General features: G+C 58.5%; 1 protein-coding gene across 1 annotated transcript in view; it reads right to left on the bottom strand.

The window, feature by feature from the left end:
* CARMIL2 (capping protein regulator and myosin 1 linker 2) overlaps nt 1-19,216 on the bottom strand; it is a 138,205-nt gene that overhangs the window by 55,105 nt on the left and 63,884 nt on the right. The window contains 8 exon segments of the mRNA XM_054048586.1: nt 2,819-2,885; nt 3,638-3,769; nt 4,816-4,903; nt 10,060-10,235; nt 12,837-12,950; nt 17,746-17,874; nt 18,798-18,893; nt 18,985-19,078. Coding sequence (XP_053904561.1) covers nt 2,819-2,885; nt 3,638-3,769; nt 4,816-4,903; nt 10,060-10,235; nt 12,837-12,950; nt 17,746-17,874; nt 18,798-18,893; nt 18,985-19,078 — 896 coding nt within the window.

Here is a 19,216-nt window from a genome sequence, read left to right as displayed (position 1 = left end):
AAAGCAACGGGTCAGAGTTTCACAGGGGAGCCCAGCCCAGGCCTTCCTCCCTCCAGCTCTAAGCGCCCTTGGGGGAGGTTCTGCTCCTGTTACATTGCAGCAGACAGTGACTCCGGCGAACAAAGTTGTTGGGTGAGGATATTCATACAGGATGTTTTGCCTGCTGAAAGCTTCCCTTTAAGCAAATCCATTTTTCCAGCTGGCCAGGTTCTGTGGCAATAACACCTGGGGCTGACCTGCTACAAAGCTCCCTGTGCTCTCTCTGCGCTGCAATCGGAGGGTGACTGCAGCCCAGGCAGGCATGGACTTTGGTCAAACCAGCTCACTGAAAACAGCAGCACAGCCACAGTGGCATGGGCGATGGCATGAGCTAGCCACCCGACTACGTGCCCAGGCTCCCAGATTGGTACGCAGGCAGCTAAGCTGGGCGGCACAGCTATGCTGCTATTTTTAGCAAGTTGGCTCAGTCAGCGCTAGCTCGGGTCTGCTACACATGCTGCAAACACACCTGTGATTGCTGCGTAGCCGGACGTAAGGGATGGAGTAGATTGTTAGCACACAGCCTGGAAACAGGCCACTCAGTCCCTGCCTGGAGACAGGACAGATACAGCTATGGAGAGAAATGGTCTCAACAAAGCCATCAGGCCGGCTCCATTCTCCCAGACCCCTGCTCCCAATGCCAGGGTAATGGGGGCTGCTCGCATGGCTCTCTGGTTTGGGACCCTCCCGACCAGCTGATGGCAGGTTTAGGCCAGGTTTGGTGCCTGGGAAGGGGAAAGATTCAGGTGAGTTTGTCCACCCCTAGCCACTCCCTCAGCTCAAAATGGAGCAATGAATGCTGGGAAGCGCAGTCTCCATGGGTTTCCCCTCCGTATGGAAGGTGAACAAGGGGGCAGGTAGCTCAGGGCCACGCTCTGGCCACCTCTGCCCAGCTCTCCTCTGAGGTGAGGCCCAGCTGGACGACCTGGAGCTGACAAAAGCTGCTCTGTCAGCGTCGCCATGGAGAGATGGCAGCCACGCCCATCTCTCCGAGCACCGCAGCTTCTCAGCGTGTGTTCTACCATCGTTTGAGACGCATCCACCTGATCTACATGGTGCACTGGACAGACCTTCCCCTCGGAGCAGGGAAGTAGTAACATCTCCCTGCAACTGTCCGTGGGCTAAATCAGATAAAGCTTATTGCTACCGTCCCAGCCAATGGGAAACGCTCCCCCCGTGGGACAAAGCACTAGCAGTGATTTTCAGATTCTCCCAAGCCCTAAATGAACCTGGGGCTCCAGCAGGCAGCAACGGGGCTCAGCGGTAGGGCTGCGTGGCTCGAGAAGTCTCTCTCCTTGCCCCAGAGCAGAGCCATGAGTCACAAAGGCCTCGCATGGGGTTATTACTCAGAGAGAGCTGAAAACCACATGTGCGCCTTTCTAAGCAGATATTCATGGGGCTGCCCCAGGGCATCCTGGGAAAGGAGGGGTTTCATCTCATTTCACAATTCCTTACAATAGCTTGTCACTGGCCCCAGGCACTTTATGCTAAATAAGGAGCCGGCACTTCCTACTACGCCTCCCCATGAACTCGAGGGGAACTTAAAACCACGCCTCGCAGCACGGGGCAGGTGGACCAACTGGGCCAGCAGGACCCCACATGGGCGGTGATGCCAGCACTGTCCCAGGCTGACTGGCACCAAGCCCGCTGCTGATCCGGAGGCCTGGAAGCTAAACCAGGCTAAAATACAGGGCTGTGACCACAAGGTGTTGAGGGAGCCTTTGGGGACAAGGCAACAAGACATTTGTCTATCAGCGTGGCTTTGATCTGCTGGGATTGGTCACACACAAGAGAGATACCAGGTTCATTCTGTCCCGCAGAAGCTGTGGAGTTTGGCTCTCTGGAGCCAGGAGCCATGCGAGCTGGTGGAAAGGCAAGTGAGATCCCTTCCCACATCTGCATCCACATGGCGCCAACAGCCTTGTGGGTAATTCTGACATGGCTCGGTGACTTGTCGCAACATAACTCAAAAGCAACACCTGGTGTGAGGCTACCAGTGAAACCGGTAATGCCAAAGCCCCAAGATGGCCGGGGCAGAGGGCTTAGTGCTGCTCCTATTGGAGTCAATGGGAGTTTTACAATTGACTTCTATTGGAGCAGGATTAGATCCAGATGCGGCAAGTCACCAAAAAAGCTCTTCAATGGAGAAGCAGCCTGTGTCTGGTTCAGGGGCCGGGCAATGTCTGCGCCAACCAGACCACACTAAGCGTCAAAAGTCAGGCCCACCCCATATCTATTTGGCTACCTGCGGGAAACAACCCTGCAGTCTTAGGCCAGTCTCTAGAGTCCATAACTGAAATGCACCACCACAAATCCCACCAAGGAGACCGAGAGCTGAGTACTAGCCACTGTCACTGGCACCACCATCCCAGGACTGCTCCGCGGCTGGCCAGGGGCTGGGACCTGTGTATATCCTGGCAGCGTTCCGCTGGGCAACGTTCACTGCCCCCTGGGATTCCTCCTTAAGGCAGCGGGCATTCTCCGGGCCTCTCTGCTCAGGGTCCCTGTATTTTGACCATCTGACCTGCACCCCATCCCTCTTTGGCCAGAGGCTGTCTCCTGTCCTCAATTAGGTTCTGTGGCCTCTCCCTCCACCCGCCCTCCCAGAATTTAAGTCATCGGACACCTGCACTGCCAGGGATTGATGATAGACACCTGGATATTATCTGTGATGCCACAATGGACTCCTACATATGACCAACCCTGCAGATGTCAGAGTAGCCACTGACTCACAGCAAGACAGGGTTGTAAGCAGAGAATGTCTCTGTATCGGCCTTACTTCTCATGGCAGGCGTGGGCCGGATGCTCCTGAAGTGCTTGTTTTTCCTCCTCAGAGCCATCTTATACTGCAGAGAGAGGGGGAGATGTTGCTTTTCAGTGTGCAGTGCTCTGCAAAACGTGCGCGGGGCTAATTGCAAGTGGAGAGCAATTCCATTCGCCATCCTTGAATAACCAGGCCTTGGAGGGGGCTGAGATGGCAAAAGCCACGATTACAAAACAAAATCTGGCAATTGCATTACAGGCTTTGGGCCTGATACATTTGCAGTTTAAAATGGGCTCCGTCAGCTACACTTGCATAGCATCTGAACGGACCAGATGGGATGAGGACTGGTCACACCTGAAACCTATGGCTCTTGGATTTTATCATTACACGGTATCTACACAGACCCCCAGCAGAGCTGTTGCAGGTCCCTTGTGGCTGAAAACATTTCTCCCTGCTTGGTTGCTGCATCTGAGGACTACATGGCAATTTCTCAGGGCCATTTCTGATGCTAGAACCTGTCAAAAACCACCTGCAGCAAATGCAGGTCACTTTGTGCCTAACTTCCCAAAGCCAATGGAGTTTGATCCTGGCCCAGGAAGGCTATCAAAACCCAAACGCTTCCAGAGAACCACCCAAATCTATGAACCATTATACCAGCAGTTATTTTAATTGTCTTTATCTGGACAGATCAGCCCCCCTTGAGCACAATAAATATTGCTCAGAGCTCAGGGAAAGGTTTAACATCTCCGTCTACTGGAGCTTCATTTACTATCTTTAACCCACTGTGTCAACCTGGCCATCGGCATGAAGGGGAGAGAAGGAAACCAGCCATACCTCCTCAGCCGCAAAGCTTTGCTCAGCGACATCCAGCAGATTCCTGCTCTTCCTTAGCAGAAAATCCTCCTCCTCAGGATTGTCTGGCTGTAGCACATGAAGATCCGGAGTTTGCTTGGGGAGATTTTCTGCCTAAAACCATTAGGTAGCACTTAAATTATTCCCCCTGATGAAGCATGGCAGGGCACATTCATGTATAATAATGCCCTGCTCCTTACGCGTTCCAGTGACGTGCCATCCATGTTTCTATTGCGAGCAGGGTTCCCCCTCGCAGCCCAGCTGTGGTGCCAGCAGAGCCCACTTCAGACAAGGGGACCTGGCACAAATCCAGCTGGTGTCGGCTTTCCCCGGCGATTCCTTACCGCTCTCAGCCATGGGGCAGCTCCTGGCCCTCGCACCGAAAGGGGCAGGAGACAAATAGCACCAAAGGCTTGCATTTGGAAAGGAAGATGATGTCTGTCTGTATCTGTACGCGTTTTTTCATGAGGTTGATGGATTTCCACTCCATACGGCTAAATGCAATGCCTTGCATAATGACACCAAAGGGTTAATCCTGGGATGGTGCCATAGCAAGGGGAGGGCAAGAAGCCCAGCTGCTCTGCTGGGGAGGGGGATGCCTGGGGGAGAAGCCGGCCCAGGAGAAAAGCAGTGAGTGGAAACTCTGCAGCCCCTGTTCAGAACAGCTGCTCCCCTGTCACTAGACTGGGCAATGCCCAAGGCCATGGCCTTGGCAAGGCAGGGGTTAATTGTGGCTTTAAGTCAGAGCCCTTGGTGAGGAGTGTGGTGGAGCGGTGACTCGAGTCGGAGGCAGGCCCAGTGCCTCTGGGGCCCGCGGACGGGCCCAACTGCCTCACCCTGTGCAGACCACGGAGAGGAGGCAAGAGCCAGAGCTCCAGCCTTGCCCCCTTCGAAGGCTGGCACGGCTGTGGGCACTAGCCCTGGCAGCTGCCTGGGACCGCAGCAGGGGAGAGTCTGCACTCAGCTGCCCCGTGCCAGGCAAGCCCAGTCTAGCCCCACCAGTACAGTGGGCACCCTGAGACCCCCGGGGCCGTGCCAGGAACTGGGCCCCCGTGTGGCCGCCAGCACTAGGAGCAGAAGGGAGAGGCTGTGCGCTCATGTTGGCACCTCTCTGCCAGGCAGGGCCCCGGAGGAAGGAGACGACAAACAAGGCCACTCACCAGCCTGCACTGAGCACTTGTCAGGTCCTCCAGCACCTCGTCGATCAGCCCGTCGGCCACGGCCGCAATGACAGACAGCCTGATTTCGCTGCGAGAGGAGATGGGGGTTAGTGCGGCGGGGGGAGGGGGGGGAGCCCCCCAGCCCTGGGAGCAGTGGGGAGAGGGAAGGCCACAGCAGCCAGTTCCCGTCCCAGCAAGCCAGCGCTGCAGCCAGGACAGATGCAAGAGAACAGGCCGGGAGGCAGGGCTAACCAGGCCCCCACCTGCTCTCACACAGTCTCTGCACCGCACTAGAGCTCAGAGCCCGAACCGTGGGCTGGGTCCCGTGGCACCAGGCGCTGCACACACAGCCCCCAGCCCACAGAGCTCACCTCGAAGTTCAAGCCAAGCTAGCCTCCAGCCACTGCAGCTGGCGCTGGAGAGAGCCTGCCGGGCAGTGTGGAGGGCAAGGCTGGCGCTGGAGCGAAGCCACAGGACAGGAAGCCAGGAAAGCGGGGAGGAAATGCCCTGACCGGCCCTGGGATCCGTCCCCAGCCCTGCCGCAGATTCCCAGCGCGCCTCGGCCTCCCGCTCATGGGGATAGCGAGACCGGCCTCTTCTGCATGCGCTAATTACTCCAAGGGGCTCCAAGCCCCTTGCCTGGGCAGCCCCACAGGAAGGGTCAGAGCTCCCCAGCCGTGTTGGGGGTGGTGCACCACCCCGAGGGAGCCCCTGGGGTGCCGGAGGAGGAAAGTCTTCAACCCCATCCAAACGGGAGCCCTGCACTGCGGGCTAATCTGAGGGGGGAAGGACAAGGCCAGAGCCTCGCCTCATCCTGCCCTCGCTCAGGTGGCCAGGGGGCTGAGGGCACTAGACCTTGTACTGCCCTATAAACCAGGGCTGTGCCCGGCCCTGCAAGCTCAGGCTGGGCTGTGGGGGGTGACAGCTGCTCTCCAGACCCAAATACGTTTGACAGTGAGCCAGGAACCGCAGGGCCGACACAGACCATTCCAGCAGCTTGTGGATTTGCCAGGCAGCCCTAGGGCGTGTGGTCCCTGCAACAGGCACCCACAGGACCAGGGTCCGGCCCAAGCACAGACCCAGCTGGGCTCTCTGCCCCGCCAAAGGGAAAGCGGCGCCGGGCACCGCTCCGCCAAGCAGCAGGGAGTGGGCAGACCCACGCAGAGTTTGCCTCAACACACACTGCTCATGCCAAAACTGCTGCCCTCACATCGCCTGCACTTGGTTCCTAGGCAGTGGGGCACAGGCAGAAAGGGGGGAATCAGAGTCACCCCCCACAGCCCAGGCCCTGTGGCAGAGGAACAGCTCAGCCTTCTGCATGGCAGGAAAGTGAAGGGATGGGTTCCCAGGAAGCAGCTCCCACAAGACCCTCCGTGCAATTAAACCAAGGAGGGAACGTGAACTGCGGGCCCAGCGTCAATCCTGTCTCAATCTGATACTGTAACTGAGGCCTAGAAGTTATTCGAGATCAGAGCAAGGGCCAGCCCCATCTGGAAGCTCCGACCAGAGCTTAGGTGCAGGACCATTTACATTCTGTCACATCAGCCCGAGGTCATTCCCGCTAGGGAGGAATATAGTGTATATCACAGTACGAGTGTCGCCGGTTGTGTTACGGCAGCTAATGGGGCACAGGGACAGGGGGAGTGCCAAGGTACCAACTTCCTGTTTATTTAAGAAAAGCTGTTTCAACTGACACACCCTTGAAGCCTTAACCTGGACCTGGTCTAGGGCATTGAGCAGGGGACTGGGACCTACAAGTCCTGGGTTCTAGGCTCAACTCTGCCACACGCTCACCGTGTGACTGCACCTCCCTGCCTCAGTTTCCCCATCTGTAAAATGGGGACAACGATGCTGCACTCCTTTGTCAGGGACTCCACTCCAGCAGTTACTGAAACACAGGTGTGGATTCTCGGAGAGAGGACTATGAGCGCACTCGATTGGTTAGCACTCACCTGGCAACTCCCATGCATGCATCGCATGTGGCCGGGCACCCAGATCCAGAATCTGCACGGGGGGGCCTGGCAGGAAGCCTTGAGCCAGCATGGGGGGGGGGGGGATTTGGGCAGTGCAGGGACGTGCAAGCCAGGCTATTCTGGTCCAGCCAGCAGGGAGCTGTGGGGCGAGGGGAGGCACAGGGAGCCTGTGCCACCACCACTGGGGCAGGGATGCCCAGTCCACTGGCTTTGCCTGCTCTGGGCTGCAATGGCAATTGCCCACCCCGGGGAATGGGGGAAGCAGGGCTAGATGTGGTATAACGCACCCCTTGAACTGGGAGGCTGCATCCACCCCATGAGGGACGCTGTTATTCTCTGTTTGGATCTGAGATGCGACCCTGAGGGGTGCAGAGGGGTAGATGCTTTGCTCCTCTCAGGAGCAAGCCCCTAGCTCCTTAAAGGAAGGTCAAAGGCTGGCATGAGTGCTAAGCCCAGGCCTGGGGCTGGCCCAGCTATCCTGTAAGGGGGACGCCCGGGAACACCTGCGAGAGGGGAATGGGACTGCATTTTATTTGCACAGGGGACATGAAATACATTTGCTCAGAGACAGCAAACTGGAGAGAGTAGCCAGGCCTACTTGTAGGAGCTGGGGAGCCAATCACTGCAGCTGAGAACTGCTGCCCAGCGATTTAGCCCTGCAGACAGACGCCCCCAAGGTTATGGTGGGAGTGAGTTATCAGCCACACAGGGCCTGATGGAGTCTGACTCCCCGACAGAATTCACGCACCCAGTTTCTGTGAAGCAGCAGCCCTGGCCTGAGAACTCTGCTCTGATTTATCCTCCTTTCACATGGCCCTTCCCAGCGGGGTGCTGGCTGGACTAGTCCCAGGGCAAGGAGGCTGGGGGGTATGCGAAGAAGGGAATAGTCCTACATCACGGACTGCCCCACACGCACGGTGCAGAGCCTCGGGAGGAGGCCCACGCCCTGACATGCAGAGAGGGGGGAGACTGGTGCCAGGGAGCAGCCTGCCCAAAACAACATGCTACCACTGCAGCCATCTGTCACTTCAGCTGCAAATCCCAGTGGAGGCCAACGAACGCTGGCCCAGGCAGGGAGCCGCATTGGGGTCCCTGCTACACTGGACTTGCTCACTACATAGGTGGTGAGCAAGTGGTTTGAGCATTGGCCTGCTAAACCCAGGGTTGCGAGTTCAATCCTTGAGGGGGCCACTTAGGGATCTGGGGCAAAATCAGTACTTGGTCCTGCTAGTGAAGGCAGGGGGCAGGACTCGATGACCTTTCAAGGTCCCTTCCAGTTCTAGGAGATAGGTTTATCTCCATACACTGCGGGGCGACCCTGCTCTTGACAGACGAATACAACACCAGCTCCCCTCTCTTCCTGGGGGGAAGGGGACAAGCAGATCCGAGGCCTGGGCTATTACTGTTTGGCCAGGCTGACGTAAAACTGTGACGAAACGTCACCCGCACAAGTGCCGGGTCGCTGCTCCAGGTGTCCCTGGTTTGCCCTGGGGAGTCCCCGCGTGACACGTGTCACACGGCCGGGTCGCTGCTCCAGGTGTCCCTGGTTTGCCCTGGGGAGTCCCCGCGTGACACGTGTCACAGGGCCGAGTCGCTGCTCCAGGTGTCCCTGGTTTGCCCTGGGGAGTCCCCGCGTGACACGTGTCACACGGCCGGGTCGCTGCTCCAGGTGTCCCTGGTTTGCCCTGGGGAGTCCCCGCGTGACACGTGTCACAGGGCCGGGTCGCTGCTCCAGGTGTCCCTGGTTTGCCCTGGGGAGTCCCCGCGTGACACGTGTCACAGGGCCGGGTCGCTGCTCCAGGTGTCCCTGGTTTGCCCTGGGGAGTCCCCGCGTGACACGTGTCACAGGGCCGGGTCGCTGCTCCAGGTGTCCCTGGTTTGCCCTGGGGAGTCCCCGCGTGACACGTGTCACACGGCCGGGTCGCTGCTCCAGGTGTCCCTGGTTTGCCCTGGGGAGTCCCCGCGTGACACGTGTCACAGGGCCGGGTCGCTGCTCCAGGTGTCCCTGGTTTGCCCTGGGGAGTCCCCGCGTGACACGTGTCACAGGGCCGGGTCGCTGCTCCAGGTGTCCCTGGTTTGCCCTGGGGAGTCCCCGCGTGACACGTGTCACAGGGCCGGGTCGCTGCTCCAGGTGTCCCTGGTTTGCCCTGGGGAGTCCCCGCGTGACACGTGTCACAGGGCCGGGTCGCAGCGGGCAGGGCTCTGGGAAGCGCAGGCCCGTCAGGCTCAGCTGCGTGACAGGAATCCCACGGACAATGACAGGCTGGAAGGTCCTAGAGCCGCAGCTCGGCTGCCTGCCCCTCACTCGGTGCTGCCCAGCCTGGCCACGGGGAACAGCCCCGGCTAGCTGCCGCCCACACCCCGTTATTCTGGCTGACGACGTTCCCTGTGCTCGGGAGCGGTTGTCAGGCTCAGCAGTTCGTGATTTAGGCGGCTGCAGGCAGCCGGAGAAGAGCGGAGGTGGCAGCACATCCAGGGAATCGATATTAAAATCCACGTCTTTCACATTGATCTCCTGGTCCTCACCCCGTCACCTCCCCCGCTCTACCGCTATGCTCTGGTCCCCTGGCCCCACGTGCTTTCCAGTTTTCTCACGTAATGATCCCTTTGGGGGCAGATCCTGCTCCCAGTTAGGACAAGGGAGCTACTCTGGATTTACACATGCACGTGAGCGTAGAGACTGGGCTTCTGGCTCCTTTTCCCTCTTCAGGGCATGCACCAACATCCGCCCTGCTCCCACCCCCCAGCTGCTCCTCCCCACCCTCTCCCTGTGCCTCTTCAGCAGGCCCCACACCCTTGCTGCCCCAGGCCTTGGCTTGCCTTATTTAGGGCAGGTCCACACTACAGAATTACTCTGGCATAACTACATCCCTCAGGGCTGTGAGAAATCTGCACCCTGGAGCCAGTCGGCATAGAGCATCTTCATTACAGCCCTACAGCAGCACAGCCGTGCCAATGCAGCATTGTACGTGTATACCTGCCCCTACACTGCAAGCTCTTCGGGGCAAGGACCGCGCCGGATCTACGTTTGTAAAGCGCTGTGTAAATTCACAGCAGGACAGAAATGCTTCGTATCAGCTTGTTCCTCTGGTGCTGCTGTCTAGGCTAGAAGTGAAGCAAAGGCCTGGTGCCAGCTGAAGTCATTTATCTCGGCGACGTGCCGTAGCTGCTCCCCAGCAATAGCGGAGCAGCTGCTGCGCCTGGCTGACCTGGCTGGTTTTGTGGGTTATACTTCAAATACGTGACAAATACTAGAGACTTTCTCACTCACGTTAGCTTGCTGAACACATCGGTGATCAGCTGGTCCAAGACGGTGCTCAGGTGGAGGCGATCCTGAAGGATGATTCGCTCAGAGATCGTGTGGACCAGCCGGTCCCGAACGCCACTCTTCTGCAGAATTGTAGGACACAGATTCTGGGTGGTATCCAGCACGGCCTGCATAATAGCCTGAGCCATAAATCAAAGCAAAGGAGCGGCACTGAAGGAGGATCGCTCTATAGGACACAGCTTGTTCAATGACCTGTGCACCTGCTACGTGCTTACCCCAGTGCACACAAACATTCCTCCTCCTCCCAGTCCTTTAAAGCAACTGTGTCAAGAGCAGCCAGAGGGGCCACATGAGCCGCTGAGTTCTGGATTGTGGGCTGTCCTGATTTTTAATATGGAGACCACATGTCCCCTCATGCAATGCTCCATCTTGATTTGAATGGTCTCCCAGCAAGTCTAAAACAGAACAATGCATGCTGGACCCATACCCTCTACCTTGCAGACTTCTGTAGTACAGGTGACCTGCAAAGGAAACCAACAGAGCTTGTGCCCTTCTTTCTGATGGATGAGGACAGCATGGAAGGTTTTTTTGTCTGTTTGAAATTCAGGTGTTGTCCCCCAACTAGGCGGTTTATGACATCACAGCTCCCAAGAAAGTGAAACCTGATTGGCTGGGAAGGGAACTAATGTCTGTTCCCTCTGTTTCAAACCCTTTGGGGTTTGTTGTTAAAAAAAACCCCGTGGATTTGATTGCACAGCAGCAGTTCCATTTGGGCCGGAACTAACACTTCCCTCAATGCCCAGGGCTCTGTCAAATGTACAGGGTGTCACAGCCCGGGCTGGAGCTCAGCCTGACCTGTGCCAGCTGCAGCCCACCTCCCAGTCCAGGGCTCATGTGATGGGAGCATGTGACGCACAGCCAGGCCTGCTGGGGAACACACGGGCAGCCAGAGTTTGCTCAGAGACTCTCTCCTGGCTCCCTGGCTGAGGGCCTGCGGAGAGCTGCAGCCGGCTGGGGTGAGTTTGTGTGTTTCATTTTGAACTGTGTTAATACACCAGCCCCCAGGGGGATGTTATTGGACACATGAGCCTAGGGGAGGTTCTTGGGGATCTCAAGCAAGAGAAAGGGAGGCAGCAGACAGGACTGATCCCCAGCTGGGTAAGCCCCTGCTATATAGTGCCTCTCAGTGCTTTTAGCCAGAGCTGAGCCCTGGGCAGGAGGGGGCAGGCAGCAGGCTCTACCGCAGGGGTCGGCGACCTTTCCGAAGTGCTGTGCCAAGTCGTCAGTTATTCACTCCGATTTGAGGTTCCGTGTGCAGTTATACATGTTAACGTTCTTAGAAGGTCTCTTTCTATAAGTCTTGTAATATAGAACTAAACTATTGTTGTATGTAAAGCAAATAAGGTTTTTAAAATGTTTAAGAAGCTTCATTTAAAATTAAATTAAAATGCAGAGCCTCCCTGTGACGAACTGGGACTGTTCTTAATGTGGTCTTTGAATGCTGAGTGGGGAGTGTTGGCTGGGAAGGCAGGGGAGTGTGGCTAGGATGGTCTGCATTGGGGGATGGGAGACTGGCCGTGAGGGAGAATACCTGAGCATGTAACATGAGAACCCAGGAAGGGGTTAGAGGCCAGGTGACACCTCTGCCCCGGAAACTGAACAAAGAGCTGGCTGGTAGAATGGCTGGGAAGCAGACAGGGCTCTGACCAGCCAAGGGGGCTCTGGTGCCCTGGGACCCCAAGATGCACCTAATTGGAGGGGATCCTGTTGTCTGTGCCTGCAAGACCTGTCTTGGACTGTGTTCCTGTCGTCTAAATAAACCTTCTGCTTTACTGGCTGGCTGAGAGTCATGGTGAATCGCAGGAAGCCGGGGGTGCAGGGCCTTGCGTCCCCCCACACTCCGTGACACCCCCGGACCGGTGGCCAGGACCCGGGCAGTGTGAGTGCCACTGAAAATCAGCTCCCGTGCCGCCTTCGGCATGTGTGCCATAGGTTGCCTACCCCTGCTCTACAGCATGACAGCCTTGCAGAAGGGAGTGCTGGCTGAGAGCCTGCCCTCTTCAGGCTAGCTCCAGAATTGCCCTTCTGGGCCAGGCTCTTCTCTCTGTTACACCAGCGAAAAGCCCAGGTAAATCCGCAACCCTGTGCAGAGGGCGGTGGGATTATTTCAGATTCACCCCAGTAGTTCCCGGCACTAGCCCCAGAGAGCTGGCGAAATGGAATCGGTCGCACAGCAGGTGGGAGGCGCAGGAAGAACGATGCAGCAGAAAGACTGGGGGCAGCTAGAAAAGTAAAGGAAAAGCCTGGAGCTAAAAGCCTTCATCCCGAGGGGCCGTGGGCGACGGCATCCATAAATGCACCATCAAGTGCTCCCGTCTTGGGCTCCCAGCCTCACTCCCGTCCGTGCAGCACTGAGCGCCCAGTCAGGGGCAGACCAATGGACTCTGCTGCCAGCCAGCCGGGCAGTGCCACCCACACCTGGCCTCACCCCCCTGACTGCACGGCTAATTCAGGGCGCCCCGGAGAAGGGAAGCAAGCAGCGCTAGGGCCCGGTCCCACTGACATGGAGGTGAATGACGGGTGCGAGAAGGGGGTGAAGTGAGGGAGATTGCTCCTCCCGACAGGAGCTCCTCCTGCCTAGCAGCGGCACCAGGAACTGCTTTACAAGCCTTACTCAGCCTGTTGAATCAGATCACGCCAAGGCAGGTGGCGTCGCCCAATGCGCCATCTCGTCGCTGATCGGCAAGGACCACAGCACCCCCTGCAGTCCGGCCGCCTACCTGGATCTCCCGGCTGCAGGCCTGTGAGGCTGCTTCAGTGAGGCATTCCAGCTTGTGCTGCAGCTGGCAGTTCTGGTATGGGGCGTTCCCCGTCTCGTATAGGAGCGGCAAAAGCTGCGGTGGGAGAGAGAGAAAGCCCAGAGGTGAACGGATACAGACAGCCCCCGCTCCTCCCCGGAAAGCTTTCCCCAGCAGGGATTAAGCAGAGGTCCCTCTGAACCCTTAGCCCTTCACTGCAATGGTATTTGCCACTTCACGTAAGGAAGCCTTAGCCAGGGTCTCCCCCTCCCCCACGGCTCTGAGGATGCCTTCAATCCTGCCCTGCTGTGCCAGCCATGGGCTTCCCACAGCTCTGCCAACACCCGTCACTCCTGACCCCCAGCCTCCTGCGGTGCCAGCCCATGGCTCTGCTTGTCTGCAGCCTGATGCCCCACTGCAGGTTGTGGGGCTCCCTGGAGCACGGAGCACTACCCAAGGTCAAAGGCAGTCTCCACTTGTCACCCCGAGCTGGGAGCTGAACCTGCCGCTCCAGACGTTCCCGCCTCTCTTGTGTCTTGAGCTCTCTCTTTAATCCCCGACTCTCCCTCTCGGCTCTTTGCTGATTGCTCTTTATTTCCTGGCTGCTGTCTTTTCCTCTTCCCCCAACAGATAGCGCGAGGGCAGGCCACATTGCGCCCTGGACGCTGATCCCCTCCTTATCCCTTCTGGCATCTTCACAGCGTTGACAGCATCATCTTGGATTAAGGCTCACTGGAGCCCTGCCCCCGGAAGCCGACAAGAATCCTCTTGTGTTTATCCCACTGCAGGGACATCTCGGCACTGAGTGCAGCCATTGAGAACCTGCCTGGGCAGTACCAGCCCCCAGCAGAGGGGGCCTAGTGCCAGGAGAGGCAGAGAGAAAACAGTCACCGCCACTGAAACAGGCGGGAACCAACACAGGGACCATCCCCTGCCCGGCCCCCTTCCGGTGTCTGCTGTAGGCAATGGAAGGTCTGACTCGCTGGGGGAACTGCGCCAGAGAGTTTCTTCTGCAGCTCCCAAGAGCTTGTTTCTCAGGTGGTACAAGGGGCTGACCGTAAAGCAGGCAGGAATCGGAGATGCTGCTGCATGGGCCCATCCAGGAGTGAGACCGGCTCCAAGGAACAAGGTCCCAATGACACCTCTGAGGCTCTTCCACAGAAGCTGCGCAGAGCCCTGTGCTCACTCCGAGCGAGAGTGGAGGGTTTCCCTCTTAGGAACAATCCCATCAGTTCCCCTCAGGTGGGGCCGTCTCGGCAAAGTTCACACATGCCAGCATATCAGCGAGGACCCCTCTCTCCTGCATTAAGGGGTGCAGCTGAAGGAGAGCGCTGACATGCTCCAGCCCAGGAAACCAGCATGGGGAGCTCTCCGTTGCGGAGCTGGGGGCCCAAAGCAGCCACCTTGACAAACTCCTCTCAAGGGGGGGCAGAGGCAAGGCACCGGCCATGGGAGTTTCCCAGTTGGGGTTTCAGTTAGTCTGATGGTTTCCTGGCCGGGGAGGGAGGTTTGTTTTACTAGTGACAAGATTCTTACAAGGATTTTTGCCTCCCCGTTGCTGAGATCAGCCTTCAAAGTTTGTCTGAGAATTTCCTTCGTTTTTTCAGTAGTTTCAACATTGGTGGGGGGGGGGGCGGGGTTGTGGGGCACAGCCGCCTGCATTGTCCTTAGGCGCAGCCCCGGAGAGGCGATCCCTCCCTAGGGACGTGACAAGGTCTGCAGGAAGGGAGGCAGGCGGCCGGACAGTGACCGTGGGGAGCAGCACATACCGGGCATCCCCCGGCCCTTTCTGTGGCTCTCCTGAGGTGCAGATGAGGGGAGTCCCATCCCTGCAGATCCCGGGGGCGCCCAGAAGCAGGCAGCCCCTGCGTGCGAGGGGAGCCCCATCCCTGCAGATCCCAGGGGCGCCCAGAAGCAGGCAGCCCCTGCGTGCGAGGGGAGCCCCATCCCTGCAGATCCCAGGGGCGCCCAGAAGCAGGCAGCCCCTGCGTGCGAGGGGAGCCCCGTCCCTGCAGATCCCTCGGGCACACAGAAGCAGGCAGCCCCTGCGTGCGAGGGGAGTCCTGTCCCTGCAGATCCCTCGGGCACACAGAAGCAGGCAGCCCTTGCATAGGGCACCAGGCTCCTGACAATCCATCAGAAGCTTGCTGGGGCCTCCAGTCTGTCCTTGCCAATGAAGCGAGGCTGGTGGGGCCCCTCGTGAGAGTCAGGAGGCCAGTGCACCCCACGACCTCCCACAAGTCTCTCTGTGGCAGCCCCTCCCCCTGGGCCACCAGCCACCCAGTGAGCCTGGGAAGAACGCCAGCCTCCAAACAACTCCCTGTAGGCATCTCGGGATCTGCCACTCCCCGTAAGTGTGGGGCTGCGCCAAAGAGCTATGGAGGCTTGCCCCCACCCATGTCACAGAGAGCCCCTCATGAGCAGAACATGGAGGGACAGGAGAGACACAATGCCAGGATTCTGCTGCCCCCCATCTGTCCTCCTCCCATCCCCAAACTCTCCCCCACTCCGGCCCACACAAAGAGGCCCCTTAGCAGACCCAGCAGAGGGGGTACTGAGATTGGCAGGGGCCTTCAGGGGCTCAAGAGCCATGAGGCTCCTCCCACCCATTAATACATGAATCCAATTAACTTGATTTGCTCCCCACTCTCAATGCCCAGGATAAGATCTGGCAAAGAAAATTCTCCTCATCCTGGTTACGGGCAGCGAGCACGTTCATCTCCATGGGCTCATTTACCAACAGCTTGTCTGATTGCCCCCAATCGTCATTCACGTTCTCTTCGCTCTGCCCCCCTCCCCGATCCATTCACATTTCCAGCCCTGCACCCCCGGGGAAAGCCCAATAAACGCTTCCCTTTAACCCTTCCCCTTCCCTTTAATCCTAACCCTAACCCTAACCCTTCCCTTTAACCTTAACCCAATCCTAACCCTTCCCTTTAACCCTAACCCAACCCTAACCCTTCCCTTTAACCTTAACCCAACCCTAACCCTTCCCTTTAACCCTAATCCTTCCCTTTAACCCTAATCTAATCCTAACCCTTCCCTTTAACCTTAACCCAACCCTAACCCTTCCCTTTAACCCTACCCCTTCCCTTTAACCCTAACCCAACCCTACCCCTTCCCTTTAACCCTAACCCAACCCTAACCCTTCCCTTTAATCCTAACCCAACCCTAACCCTAACCCTAACCCTTCCCTTTAACCCTAACCCAACCCTAACCCTTCCCTTTAACCCTAACCCTTCCCTTTAACTAGGGTTACCATCCGTCCGTATCTCCCCGGACATGTCCGGCTTTTGCTCTAAATAGCCATCCGGGAGGAATTGGTACTAAGGTTAAAAGGTCCGGGATTTTCCCCCCTCACCTCCCTCCCTCTCTTCCATGCAGAGTGCGGCTGCTGATTGGGTGGCTGGGCCTGATTGAGCCGTTCCCATTGGCCTCCAGCAGCCAGAGCCCTCCCCTGCTCCCCCCCTTGCTGCCTGCAGCGTGTTTTGCCTACATATGGACATGGGCATGGTAAGGGAAGTCCAGGGGGCAGTCAGGGAGCAGGGGAAGGGTTGGATGGGTCCCCGGCCTCCACCTGCCACCCCCCATCCGCGTGTCCCCCCCTCGTGGGTCCACCCCTCCTCCCTGCCTGCCTCTCCCTTGCCTGCTTGTACTGCCAGAGCCAGCAGCAACTGCTGTCTGCTGCCCCCGGGTTCTAGTGCCCCCGATCCACTAATGGCAAGACAGGCTGCCCTTACCCTGCCCTTCCACCCTAGCCCTGAGCCTCTCCAACGCCCCAAACCCTCATCCCCAGCCCTCATCCCCCTGCACCCTAATCCTCTGCCCCAGCCCTGAGCCCCCTCCTGCATCATGAACCCCTCATCCTCAGACCCACATCCCTCACCCTTGCACTCCCTCCTATCCCCAAACTCCATCCCAAACCCCCTCCCCCTTCCCACACACACCCTCCTGCCCTCAAACTCCCTCCCAAAGCCTGCACCCCCTCCCTTTGCACCGCCTCCCACCCCCAAACTGCATCCCAGAGTCTGGACCCCTCACCCCCTCCTGCACACCCACCCCCTGCCCCAGCCCGGAGCCTGCACCCAGCACCCAAACTCTATCCCAGAGCCTGCCCCCATACCCCTCCTGCACCCTAATCCCCAGCCCAGGACCTGCACCTCAGACCTCCTCCCCCCACCCAAACCCCCTCCCAGAGCCTTAGACAGGTGGGGGGGCGGGTTCTGGGCACCACCAAAATTTCTACAACCCTGCCACCCATGCAAGTGGATAAGGGTCGGAGCAGTCAGGGGACAGGTAGGGTCCTAGGGGGTTAGTTAGGGTGGGGGGTTCTCAGCAGGGGGCAGTCAGGGGACAAGAAGCAGGGGGGGTTGGGAGTTCTGAGGGAGGCAGTAAGGGGGTGGGAAGTGGGAGGGAGTGGATGGGGACCCTAACTCTTCCCTTTAAAAGCAAAGGAAAGTTTTGCTCTCCAGCAGCCACACTATTTTAACCTGCTGGAAGCCAAGCTCATGTTACTGGTCACAAGCTTAATGGCTTTTTAAATCTGAGTTAATCTCTTGGCCGTGGGTGAGAACTCAGCTAGGGGAGTCACTTGCTGGTTCTGGGCTGGGGCCAAAGACGAGAAATTCTGTTTTGCGGGTGGCCATCGTCCACGTCTCGGCGTAGCTGGAAGAATGACTCAACCTTGGCCCCAGAGCTAACTTCCCAACGGTCCTTTGTCTGTGGCACTGGGGCCAAGGAGCCAGTTTGGGTTTGTAGTGGAAGCTCAGTCAAACCCTGACAATAGCACGGCTGGGCCTGGCTGCAGCACGGGGCTAAGAGGCAGCCGGGCCGGGCCTGGGAAGCAGGAGGACAGCACACACAGAGCAGCAGGCACAGCCTGGAGACTCACGCTGATGGACAGGTTTGCTTCCTGAATGGCTTCTTGTGCACAGAGGACACTGGCTTCCACCTCTCGGCCCAGACGGGCACTCAGGGCATCAACATGCTTCTGTAGGCTCGTGCACATCTCATTCACCATCTAGAGCACAGTACCTGTCAGTGTGCGGCTCACGCCCGCCCGCAGATCCCGAGGAAAGCCGGCCTTGGTGGCAGGGCACAGGGCTGGGCGGGAGCAGACCCAGACTGTCCCCAGCTCTGTGACTTTGGCAAGGCCAGTTAACCCCTCTGTGCCTCAGTTTCTCCATCGGGAAAACGGGGCTCATGGCACTCGCCCCGGGGATGGGAGTGGTCCTTTGTTAGTGTGTGGTGCACGGTGAGAGCCTGAGCGGGACAGCCTATGAACCCTCCAACCAGGATCAGACAAGCCGGGACCCCAGCATATGGGCACAAAGCAAGCTCAGAATCAGCGGCGGGACCCTTCCGTCCCCCATGCTGTCCCTCCTCTGGTCTGGCTTCTCCAGGCTCTCCCCTGCTTCCTGCCTCACCCAGCCTCAGCCTGGCTCTCTTCCCTCCATCTTTCCTAACGGGCCGCTCTTCTTCTTCGCCGATCTTCCTCAGAGCCCCGTCTGCCTTCTTCCCCCACCCCTCCTTAGTGCCACCTCCCAGGCCCGTCTTCCCCTGCAGCGATCCTTCTCCTCCCACCCCTGTCCCTGCCTCTCCCCTGGCCAGGTGAGCCCGCAGCGGGGAGTGTGCTCAGTACCGCCGCGAGGATGGGTGGCATGCAGGGACAGTATTCACCCTGCCGTGCAAGAGGAACCCCTGACGAGCAGGGGCAGAGACTGCAAGAATACGTGCACAGAGCGTCTAAAGCACGCTGGAGCCCATGGGGAACCTTCCCACCACAGCCATGGGCTTCCAGCAGGCCCTGCGTGTGGACACATGTCCAGTGCACAGACAGGTACTGGACTGGAGGCTCATTGCCTAGGCTGGCAAGGCTCCCACCCTCTGGCCGGCCCCTTACAGCGAAGCAGGCAGGTATGACTGGCCCGGCATGCTTCTGACCTGTTCCGAGGAGCTGGTGACGATTCCCTGCTGCAGCCGGAAGGTTTGCTTAGGCAGCGTCCGCCGCATCTGATTCCTCGCCAGGAAAGACTGCATCTGCAGCAGGCAAGAGGCCCAGTTAGTGGGAAGAGTTGGAGGCTGGGCTGGAAGGCCCAGTCCCCACCCCCTGCCAGCCCCAGAGATCTACCTTGTGGACAGCCTCCTCCGTCTTCTCCGGATTGCTCCGATAAGCCTGAGTCACGTCGCTCATTGGCAATGGCATGGACCGCAGGGTGTAATTCCTGGGGGTGACACGGCTGGAGTTAGCATCCCTGGAACAACCTGGACTCAGCTGGGCTTCCCCCAGCTCCACAATGAGAATGGAGCTGGGATGGTTCCGTCTGGCACCCACCCCCGACCATTCTGAGCCCACCGCGTCC

The sequence above is a fragment of the Malaclemys terrapin genome, chromosome 14, assembly GCF_027887155.1.
Source record: "Malaclemys terrapin pileata isolate rMalTer1 chromosome 14, rMalTer1.hap1, whole genome shotgun sequence".
In the NCBI taxonomy this organism is placed as follows: domain Eukaryota; kingdom Metazoa; phylum Chordata; order Testudines; family Emydidae; genus Malaclemys; species Malaclemys terrapin.
Note: the sequence above shows the minus strand (reverse complement) of the source record. Positions and strands in the feature narration are given on the sequence as shown.